Consider the following 12217-nt stretch of genomic DNA (forward strand, 5'->3'; position numbering starts at 1 on the left):
GTCGTTCAAATACCAGCTCCAACCAGGAGGGAGAGCTCTGAATATGGATATAAACACTCACACACACTTTGGTCCCCTCTTGGCAAAATCTGAAAAATTTCACCAGAGGCCATAACACATGATTTTATGATGATTTAGAGCATGTCCAAGTGGGGACTTAAAAAATGTCCCCTGTTAGTTTTGCCGTTCCCTGTTGGTGACTGTGTAACGATGAGTATGTTCCCTGTTATATATATGCGCGAGTGCACACACGCACACACACACACACACACACCAGAATGTACAAAGTGGAACAGCAGGACAACAACTCATTCTGGTTTTCTTTTGATAAAGAACCACGAGACGCCCTGTGCAGNCACACACACACACACACACCAGAATGTACAAAGTGGAACAGCAGGACAACAACTAATTTTGCTTTTCTTTTGATAAAGAACAATGAGCACACCTGTGCAGAGGAATAAGCTAGAAATCTGCCTCAGGTGACACAGATGAAGCATCTCACAAAACAGTGTACTGAATCAAACACCTGGCGGTATATACAGACTGTTATCTTTATTCCTGTTTAAAAATGCACAGCCACCGACATCTTAATGGTGGGGTAATTTATTTATTTATTTTTAAAGAAAGAATTTTAACACAAGATCATCTCACTTATAGCTACTTTAGTTTCAGCCCCTTTACTAATGTTTGTTACTTAAAGATGTAGGATTTAATCAATAGCCTACTAAAACATGACTGAGTATTTGATAGGATCAAATGTGTGCGCATAAGGAAGATTTGTACATATCGTAAGACTTTTGGCTTATACATCTGTGCTACTGTTAAGTATTTTTTTCATGTTTTTAATTTTTTTCCTCACATTAAAAGCTAGGCCAGCACTTTAAATTTAAAAGTATCAGCCTGCCAATAAAAAATACGCCACTTTGGCAAGCAGCAACACAGAGAACAGTCGGCGAATGTGACAGCTTTCAGTGGGACTGGTTTGGCAGACTTTTGCTCAAGTGGCACAAACCCAAGTGTGCTGCTTGCACACTCTATCTCTTTCTCACACAGAACACGAGAGTGATGTGATTGAACAGACTTGTGTAACACAGAGCTGGGGAGGTGTGAGGGTAAAGGTTGTAGAGGGAGCAATGGGGACAAAAAGTTAGCAGCGGGACTTATTAAAAGGTCAGTATGATACAAAGGGGGCATAATCCTGGCCTGAGCTGCTGGCAGAGTTCAGAGACGACAACTCACACGTTGTATATTAGCTGCAGCGTTAAGAGTTTGGTCTCACAGATGGCGCAATACAATATGACACATTTAAAATTTCAAATTAAACTTGGCAGTATGATTGTGGGTTATTTATCCAGATGCACTGGGAAATCCCCTTCAAAGTTTTCCAACTTCCCCATCTGTGAGTCTCTGTGTTTTTCAGCATATGTCTCAAAGAGGTGGTTACTCAGTCCCTGTGTGTGACTTCAGGGAGTTGCACCTTCGACAGCTGAAGTTGCAACAGATTTTCACTCCTATTGCAGTCAAATTTCTCTCTGATTAATGGAAACTTGTATAAAATATAAGCTTGCATAAGGTAGAGAAGCCCTTACACAACCCCTTGTTACAGCGCTAACTGAAATCCAAGGCAGTAACTACTTCGAGCCCTCCATCTTGCCTAGTAGCTATTTTCTTTGAAATTCTTTTCTGAGAGTTTTTCTCTAAGAAAGAAAGACAGCAATTCCACTGGGTCCAATCCTCCCACAAAGAATAGAGCAGATATTGAAGTATAGGCAGTGCCAGCCAAAGCACTGAAGCTTCCAACTCCTCCGGCTCAGTGAAGGAACACTGCCTCAGCAAATCACATCACAGAATGACTTTTCAGTTGCACTAACTGCCACTTTCTACTGCTGAACCTCTGGAGCACTTCTATTCTCTGAAATAGCAGTCCAATCAAACTGTGATCATTGTCACATAATTTGATAAAAAATTCAATCAAGTTTTCTTTTGGCCCTAGGAATGTGGTATTTCTGTCTGCAGCTCCAGACAAAGGTTTGCACTACGTGTCTGTCATTTTATCGTGTCTTGAACCAGAGCAATGGGCCAAACCATGCACTCTAAAAACCAGCGGCTGACACCTTCTGAGCTGCACACGCTGTTAGAGAAAGGCCAGTAAACGGGAGATGGTTTGGGGGGGGGGGGCAGTAAAGCCCAGCCCAGGTCCCTCCTGCCACTAAAACTGATTTATACTGACGGAAACCCTAATCTGCATGTCGTTAAGCAGGAAAATCATTCCCCCTGACGAGCAGGCGTCTCTACCTGCCGTCAGGAGACGTGACCCCGCTCCTCACAAACCTGGCACGGCTTTATGGGAGAGTAATCGCCCAGAACAGCCCAGCTTTCAGCTCATTGTGGGCGTAACAGCCTCGCTGCTACCACATCTCAGCTTTACACGACCTATAACACCCACGCACAAAGCCAGGTAAAACCTATGTCTTCACTTCATCTCTCTGGCTCAAACAAGACATGGCTCCGCAATACCTACCACAACATTGGGATTTACATTTATCTGCTAAAAAAATGTGTTGTATTATCTCAGAGAGGAGAATAACACATTGGAAAGCCTGTTCAGACAATCTGCTGGAGAAAAAAATCACCCAAGAGGAGGACTTCTTTTCTGGGGCATTGTTGAAAAAATGCTTGATTTACTGGCCTTTGGTTTAACATTATGAAAACAGACCTATTTCCATATTATTAAAAGAATGACAAATCTATCAAGAAAGGCTCGACAGGAATCTCGCTCCCACCCTCCCCTATTTGTATAGCCTCAAAATGGTGGCCACAATAAATCTCAGCGGTTTCTCTTCTCCTCCCTCACTTCCTCCCACTCACCCCGGAGCTGGGACCGTGTCTGTGTTGTAAAACGATGGGGTGCGAGGCAGACTTGCAGAGAGATAAGAAGAAATAGTGTTGTCTTAAGAGTAATACAGTGGAGGAAAGATGCAGTAGATTAGGGCCCAGTTGCTGCTTTATATTCCTCTAAATACATCAGCAGTAGCATGTGTCAGCGTTACCAAAACCACTGTTCCATCATCCCATGGAAAACTACTCTTTAGGGCTGCCGCTGACAGCGTAGGCCAACAAGCAGCACTGTCAACCCTTTTATTCTCATGCTTTCTGTCTCAACCGGCTCCTCGACCTCCAGATATTTTCTGCTTGCTCCCTGTTTCCTGCTGCCCATAAATTTCCCAGTATGGATTTTATTTTTTAGTGTTTACAGACTTTACAGGAAGACCTGACGGTGCCACAGGGTTACACTACGCCAGCATCCTGTAGCACAACTTCTTCCTATAGTGCATGATAAAAATGCCAAACATTTCTTGGTTTACCCTCTAGTTTACAGATGAATAGCGTGGCCTGGTCAGTACGAAAGCAGCAGTCCAGAACGCAGCTCTGCTGCTGCAATGTCGTGCCCTTCATATGTCCCCCTGACAGACGGCTGTAAAAGTTTTCAGTGAGTTGTAAAAATGGAAATGGTGCCTCCAGCCTGCGATGGAATATGCCGCACGTGAAATTTATTTTAAATCTCACCGGGAAGATATGGGTGGCGCTGGCTCCGGTGCTGTGTGTGAGTTAAATCACACTCACTCTCGCTTTGCCTCTCCCCCCCGCCTCTTAATTTCCCTCTCACTATCCTGTTTAAAATTCATGGACTTTCTTATCTCTTTTTTTGGAAATGATAATTATAATTCCCCAGAGTCTGCCAAAGAGTGCTTAAAAAAACTGAGGGACACTCAGTAAGCATGTTCACATAAAAATGTGCACACAACAGACTGATGGAGAACATGTCAGCAACAACAATCCATTTACTGACAGACAAGATGGAGCAACAATGGGAATTAAATATTACACATTCAGAGTAATTAGTACATACAGTTGTCATTTTGATTAATCAGTATATTGTAAAATAAATACATATGAATTGCGCAAAAACAAAAAGTTAGGTTTTCTAGAATTTCTCATTAGAATACATTAAGGCAAGGATACCCCAGGTAAAATCTGTTTTGTCATGCACTGGTCAATTTCGAGATTTCAGGCTATTTCATTCAGACTAGTGGGAAGATAACGACCAAAACACACATTTAGGTGTTCATTATAATTCAGATTTCTGTTCTGGAGATTTAGACAAAGGTACATATTTAATTAGATAAAGACTCATCTGCATATTTAAACTTAAACTTGTAATTAAAAAAAAAAAACCTAATGTAAGTAATCAACTGGGGACGTTTCATGGTTCATGGATCTGTTAGTCAAAATTAGGGCTGTAACTCAGAACTCAGTTATCACAATGTGCTGAAGCTCCATATAACCTTTTTTTTTTTTTTTTTTAATCACGCTAATTGCCGGCCGAAATGGCTGGAGAAATGGGTTCTGTGTGTACCCACGAATCTCCCATTTACAGACATGCCCACCTAGTCCCATGTAGTTTTTTGCCGTCATTTGATTCCTAATCAAGACAATCTGTTCAGAATTGCTTAACACAATCAATATGGAATTTATAACTGTTTTAAAAATGCAAAATAATGGAATAATGGAATGTGATAAATCATGATTAACTATTGAAATTCTGTGATTTATTGAGTTAAAAAAATTATTGAATGACTGCCCAAATTGTAATGTTTTATTATTTTGTTATAGCCACTTACTTTTGGTCAAAAAAAATATGGAATTTCATAAAACTGATCTTAAAAGGCTGTTTTCTCAAAAAACGCTTTTTCACACTGTGAGCCAAAAATCTCAACTATAGGAGCACTTACATACACCAACCTATTTCTGATTTATGAATGATATAAAGAAATATTCATATTCTCTTCTGTAAAAACCTCTGACTCTTATGTGTGAACAAAATGAAACAAGAATATTTGACCTGGCTTCATCCAATGTTCAGATTTGCATATTCATATTCATATTCAGTGCAAGATAATTCTTCATTAATATATCACAATTTCAGAAACCTTGTAATACAAAAAATAATTGCCTTAATGTAAATAATCAACTGGGAAAGTTTTGTGGTGATATCTATAAGTAAGAAATTTAACCCTATTTATTCTCCACTTAAAATAAATTACATAAACAAATATGTACATTAATAAAGGGGCAAAAAGCACAGATTCAGACTCAGCCTTACCTGTTAAAGAGCTGTCCAGGTTGTCCATGCTAGACCCTGGTGTGTGCTCAATGCCACGGGGATGCCTGGCTCCATAGCCTTCATCCTCCTCCTCTTCCTCCTCCTCATCATCCTCGTCAGGCAGGTCAGTCTCCAGGTCAGAAACCATTGTGCTCGACACGTAGCCCACTGGAGGAGCTGGAGCCTGCGGCGGAAGAGAGCCTACCTGCATGTGCCTGGGAAGAGGAAGAAACTGTGTATTACTCTGCTGTACTCACATAGTATATATCAGGGAATGTGGAGGAATTAGAGTAAATAAAGAGAAAATTAAGTAGTTTTTCTGTCACAGAATGGGGAAAAAATATGGATATGTAAAGCTAATTTTAGAGTGCTCCTCCATATGTGAAGAGCTGAATAAATTTGGACAATTCCACTAATTCTATGTTGCTGCTTGCATGCTAACACAATGACCCGCTAATTGCTGCTGCTGGATGGTACAAAGGCACGCTCTCCGGGCCTGTCGACACATGGTTGTCACCTCAGTGGCAACCCGCTCCGCTGACAGCCGCGTTTGTTTGAGGAGTGCAATGTCTTTGACGCGGTTTGCAGTGGGAATTGGTTGTAATTACTGGCCCTCTGGTGTTGTCAGAGATGCTCTCTAACCAACATAGTCATTACTGGGTAACATGACATCTCCTTCCTGACAAGCCTTCCCTGTCACCCTCCCCCCTACACACACACTTCACTATTATGAATGAATGCCAGTCTCTCATTCTCCCCGCTTTGCCGTCAGAATGAGGCATGGCCTTCATCTGACTTGCATGAGCACAACAACAATGGAATGTGCTGTATGGGTGTGGGGGGAGTAAACAACCGTGGGTAGGAAAACTGTGTCTCCTAGAGTGAGCAAAATACAGTAGTCGCCTAAGTGGTAGCATGGGCCCATTAAAATGAAATGATTAATGGGTTTATCTCCACTGCACACACAGTTGACATGAAGAATACTGCAGGACCAAAATAAATCCTGGCAGCAATACACACAGCGCAGAACATACAGCAAGTATTTTAAAATGACAACAATTCATATCATCAACTATCACAATACATCTTTCTAGATGTATAGGAAGATGGATAGATTTAACTCTTTGTAATGTGATTTTAATACTGCAGTGTTTACCATGTCTGTTTTGCCATGTCCAGTTGGTATGCTCTGGTCAGTTCGTCCAAATGCGCCTGGAGCATGGGCTGCATCTCGTCCCGAGGAGACGGGGTAAGGGTGGCTGTGGACTGCTGCCCAAAGGACACAGCAGCCGGGGAAGAGGCAACTCCACGGATGGGTGGGGTGGGGACCCTCTCCTCCTCTTCCTCCAGCTCATCCTCCATGCCCTGGTGGAGATAAGTCTGCACGGGCATGGGCGGGCCCCAACCATCACTCTCGTACCTGGTGGGAAAAGAAATGTTTACTGCATTAAAGTTCTCACAGCTGATGTGTGTTGATATACTCTGATGTAGGGCTGCAACTACAATATATATACATATATTTTTTATTTTTCATCGAACAGCACTGATTAATATGAATCAAGATTCTGATTCTGCATTGCCTATTTCTCACATCAAAGTGTTTTTAGAAACATATTTTAATGTACTATTTAGCTGTAAACATTTGTGACCCAGCTGCCATGTTGGCTACAGTCAACCAAAGTACCAAGCAGTGACTTCCAGTTGAAGCAAACTTTTGCATTTTACAGCTAAACCGTACACTAAAATAAGTTTCTGACAACAACTGAGATGAAAAATAATCAGTGCAGTAACAGCATCTTGATTTGTATTTGATCAGCACTGTCTAGTTTGACAGTTTGTCTCCGGTTTATGAGCAGTTACTGACATGACTGACGGCTATGTAAGAGACTTGACTATGATTGGCTGTTTTGTTCACATGCGGTAAGACTATTAGAAGCCATACAAGGCAATAGAGTAGGCGGAGGAATTATTGTTTATCTCATGTAGTGCTGTGTGAATATAGAGAAAGTTTCAGCAAATATGTAAAAAAGTTATTCTTCAACTACAGACTTAATTGGCTAACTGATTAATTGACTCTTTGTTTCAACTCTAGTCATCTATATTTGAAAAAGTCACCACAACTAGAAAATGCTCAATGTTTCAAAGATGTTAGGCTTTGCTTAATGAGAAAAGAAATTGGAAAATACTTCTGTACAGAAACAGAACGTCTTTGGTATTGTTGATGTGTCACAATGCAAAGCTATTACTGAAAAGAGAGATAGTGTCAGACATCATAACCATATAAATAGTTTAAATGGTTATGTACTAACACAGAGCTTTGTGACCTTGTCCAACTTCCGAAAGAATTTGTTATATGACGTCCCTGAGTGGAATTATAGAGGCAGTCAGGCTTCACTTCCTCATAGCTGTGCTTATACATGCTGAAATAATACTGGCCATAAAGAAAATGTTCATTAAAGAAATTTGTCAGTGCACACTCCATAGGACATAACTGTTTTAATCTACTGCCATTAAGAGCAGCCTCAGATTTACAGTGCACGGGACTCGTCATTTGCCAGATAGCCTATTAAAGCAGATGACTCTCCCACATTGGAAATGGGAGTGAGAGGACATAGCACCTACTGGACCAAAGACAGAGACACAGCATCACTTTAATAAGCCTCTGTTACTTTGTACCAACAGCAGAATATGTCTGAGCTTCTGTTGGATTTTGTTGGAGAAATTAGATAAACTTGAAAACTGATTGCATCAAACACCTAGAATTCATGCAGCTTTTTATATCTACTTTAGACTCGCAGGTGGATAACACTCTGCTGCTAAAAATCCTCCACTCTGTACGTCTGCTTCTCTCTTTATGAAACAATGCAATTATGATTTTTTTCCCCCAACTATGGAATTCAGCAAATAGATTAATCTGAAACCATCTGTGTGTCTACACGCTAGCAGCGGCAGCGGGAGACTGCTCGAACATTTTTTTTCTCCTCCATTTATTTTCCAGTCATGAAGTCGTCCCATAGATAGAAGGCAGGATCAGCAGATAGTTTGATCTGCAGCCATCTGTATATGAGCTCTTGTGTGAGAGTCTGTGTTAGTGTGTTATCTGGCTGCCTGTGGAGAGTACACACACATTGATCCTTCACTTTTCTCCAGATGTACAGTCGTACAGTAATTAGCTGCAGAGAAAACAGAGCTGAACCCTGTTATTGCACACAACAATGTCTGGTGTTGCTTACCTTGGCAAGCACTGGCTTTTTTGTTCCAGCAAACAAGACACTAAGATTCTCTGCTACTGAGGTAGTCACAGCATGAAACATGCAATGAGAGCAATGAGCAAGCTCAAACAGAGTTGGCAGTCTCTAATAGGCACACTCTGTTGTCAAAGCTACTATCTGTGTTTGTTCACAAAATAAGAATATTGAGTATTCAAAATTTCAGCATTTAAGCTATCTTTGTGTTTTCTGTATTAAACTGTTTTCTTTTGCCTTTTTTAACCCCGTATAAGACTATGTATAAGGTTAGCTTGTCACTAACTATACAGCTTGTAACATAATATTTTAACCATGTATCTAAATTTGCCAGCATAATACCAATATATACAGTGATCTAATTTGATTTTCATTAGAAATTTAGAAGCACAACAACTCAAAGTAGGATTATGACATAAAATCCAAAAGGATATCACTTAAAAACATTACTGACAATACTTATTTCCAAAGTGGTCCTCGGTGAATACAGCAGACAATAGGCTACATAGAAACATAAACATCGCGACAAATAACCACCTATGGTTCAAATAACATCCCGAAAAGGTTAACCATGAACCCTTCCCACAGCTCATCAGTTTCCTGTTTACTTACAAGTTGGGCAACAAAGCAAAAATAAAGCTGTTCCGAATTAGTTAAGTTCTATTCTACACTGAACACAGTTCATTACGAGTCAGGGGAAAAAATCGATACAGCATAGTATTGCGATATTTTTGACTGGCAATATTGTATCAATACATGGATGCCAAGTATCATTTAAAAAAAAATTAAATGATCAATATTACAAATGAAAATTAAACTTTTGTTAGCCTCTTAGAATAACACCATCATATTCTTTCTAGTCCACTACAATGACTGAAGTGAGATGATAAGACTGAAAACTTTATCTTATTAGAAGGAACAAATATTGACAAATTTTATCTTGGTGGACATAATTTACAGATGAAAAAAAGGTAATGAATCACAGAATAACACAATATATGTTATCACAATACTCAACACATTGTAACGTGTTTAAAATTGTAATAATATTGTATCATGACTTTAACATTGTGATAATATCATATCGTCTGGCCTCTGCTGATTCCCACCCCTACTGTTCCTACCCCTATATGGTATTTATTAGCAGACATACCCTCCTCCTTCATGATGCTCATTGGGATAATGATCCATCTCAGTGCCAGGGAGGGGGTGAACAGGAGGAGGGGGCAGGGGAACATTGGCCCAGTTGGATCCATTGGCTTTAGTGGGTTTGGAGCTAGCCTTGGTCTTCTTCTTCTTTCCTCCCTTTCCACCTACGAGGAGAAAAAAAGAGACAGTCATTGAAAATGAGATTGTAAAAGAAAATCAATTAAAAACTAATATACAAGTGGGGTAGCATTGCAAATTACAGTAGCTGCTTTTGCCATGTGACAAATGTGTATCCACAAGAAAACTCAATTAAGTCCAAACATGCTACTTAGATTACAGATCCATTTGGACCCAGCTTAGACATACAAACAGAAAATTGTACACAATTTCAAACACAAGATTTCAATGGGCTCCCGGCTGTCAGCGCTTACATAGAAGAGCTCAAGGTTGCTGGATGAAAAGCTTGCCTCCATTGATTAATTGGCTGAAAAGCCTCAAATCTCCATAGAAACAGGAGAGAGCGGCAGTAAACGAGGTTGAGGTAGACCTTTGTGCTCCACCCATCCCTCAGTGTCCCCTTTCACACCAGGCTTTGGGCTCCACAATGAAATATCTCACTTCACAGCATCATCATAATGAATGGCTTGTGTAGTGTCAGTGTGTCCCTAATGGAATTCACTGAGAGTCTATTACTACTTTCATTTCTTTTATTACACCGGAGAGCCGCTAAAACCATCCATTTCCACTCATATCCCTCCAACACCAGATTCTCCTCTGTCCCATCCATCTTTATAAATCTGCCAGCCAGGTCAATACTGGGTTTTATACGATTTGGTCGCAGTGGACGAAACCTATATTTCTTTAAAACACATTTGACTTCAAGCCCAAATCTGTTTTTAAGTTGAGGTATATACAGTGCACACATATTCCTGAAGACGAAGACATGATGATAGAAAATGAACTCTTACTGAGGTCCGATTATCATACAATTTTAAAATCCAAGTCCATTTTGCTTTGAAGCTTATAAATAAAAACATAAAGAATGGAATTTATTTACAATAACTACATTTCAGAGCCGTTTGTTTGTTCATATCTACTGGTAGCTTAACAATAAAAAAGGATCGCCACTTGAACATTTGGTTCTAGCCTCTTTCATTACTCAATGTTAATTGTAGAAATATCTGGTTACAAATTCCACAAAGGCAAGAGCTCTCTTCTTTTATCAGTAACTGTTGACAATACAGTCCCTTCAATTAAAAAAACTACAGACCTGGGGTACAGGTGCCTTGTCTAGAACATATGACCCTGCAACTACGATGATTATTCTCATTATCAATTATTATTTTTATGATAAATATGCAACTGTTTGGTCAATGAAATGGTCTATTAAAAAAGCATGACAATATCCTTACTCTCAGGGTAACACCTTCATACTACCTGCCTCGCTCAACTAACAACTGCTCTAACAAAAGACAAAGAAAAGCAGCATATCGTCTAGAGCTGCAATAGTCAACTGATTTATTGATTTGTTGTTCAAAAGAAAATGAAGCTGCAACTACTTGTGCAACAAATTTTCATGTTTGAAGCAAAAATGTCAAACATTTTCTTGTTCCAGCTTCTTAAATGTGAGAATTTGCTACTTTTCTTTGTCATTTAGGATAGTAAATGAAAGGTCCTCATGGTTTGGACTGTTGGTTGGACAAAAGAAAAGAAAGATTTCATTTTGGTTTCTGAGAAAGGTAGATGAGCATTTTTCACATATTTCTGACATTTAATTCATAAAAGAATTTATGAATTAATCATGAAAATAATAAAATAATAGCAAATGTATTGATTTTTCGATTCTCTTTTTTACAGTGATTCACACAACACAATTTATTGCTTGCCATTGCAGAAAATACACTTACTGCATGTACAATCCAGAGGCTGTAAAGCACTCTTCATTTTAAGCTAGCAGGGGCTAGATGGAGGATAAATAATGCTCCAATGTTAGGTAGTATTTAATGTCTTTTAATTTTTTATTGTAAAGCACTTTGTGACCTCTGCTTTTGAAAGGTGCTATATAAATAAACTTTACTTACTTACTAGGTTAAATTTGGATGAGGGAAAAACTGGCATGGCCATTGTCAAAAGGGGTACCTTAATTTAGTATTGAATTTTGGTTTGGTTTTGCCCCCCCCTAAATTTTCAGTGGTCTCATTGGGCGCCACCACTGCATCCTGCATTGATTCGCAACATCCATCAAGTTTATCACTCTCTGCGTGAAATCTCCATGGTGTGCAATCCTGTACTGTATCATTGATTTCTGAGTGTTTGTTAATACATAACTTCTCTCATACCGATTAGATTGTAATGAGGCATGCTGTCCAGTATTTGCATGTATAAATCCATTTGTGCTTCTCTACCAGTAAACACTTAACATCTCAATCCAGGAAACACCCCACACTGACATCAGCAGCCACACAGACTAGTGAAAGCCGCCTTTGGAAACTCTGTTGAACACATTTGTATCTGTCAACTGTTGGTTAGCCTTCGCTGCCAAAGGCCTGTAATCACTTTTCCCAGCACCACAAAAAAACTGCCAATACTGCATCTTGAGCAATGTAGCATCATGCTCTCTAGTGTAATCTAATAAACTGGCTTGACTCAGGCATGG

At 39.7% G+C, this 12217-nt stretch overlaps 1 protein-coding gene across 2 annotated transcripts in view; it reads right to left on the reverse strand.

Annotated features, from left to right (window-relative positions):
• robo2 (roundabout, axon guidance receptor, homolog 2 (Drosophila)) overlaps nt 1-12217 on the reverse strand; it is a 350439-nt gene that overhangs the window by 10608 nt on the left and 327614 nt on the right. For both annotated transcript variants that reach the window (XM_042486274.1, XM_042486273.1), the window contains exons 23-25: nt 9566-9725; nt 6324-6587; nt 5168-5382 (exon numbers count right to left, since the gene is read on the reverse strand). In XM_042486274.1, coding sequence (XP_042342208.1) covers nt 5168-5382; nt 6324-6587; nt 9566-9725 — 639 coding nt within the window. The remainder of the gene's footprint in view (nt 1-5167; nt 5383-6323; nt 6588-9565; nt 9726-12217) is intronic.

This window comes from Plectropomus leopardus, chromosome 5, assembly GCF_008729295.1.
Source record: "Plectropomus leopardus isolate mb chromosome 5, YSFRI_Pleo_2.0, whole genome shotgun sequence".
NCBI classification, from domain to species: Eukaryota; Metazoa; Chordata; class Actinopteri; order Perciformes; family Serranidae; genus Plectropomus; species Plectropomus leopardus.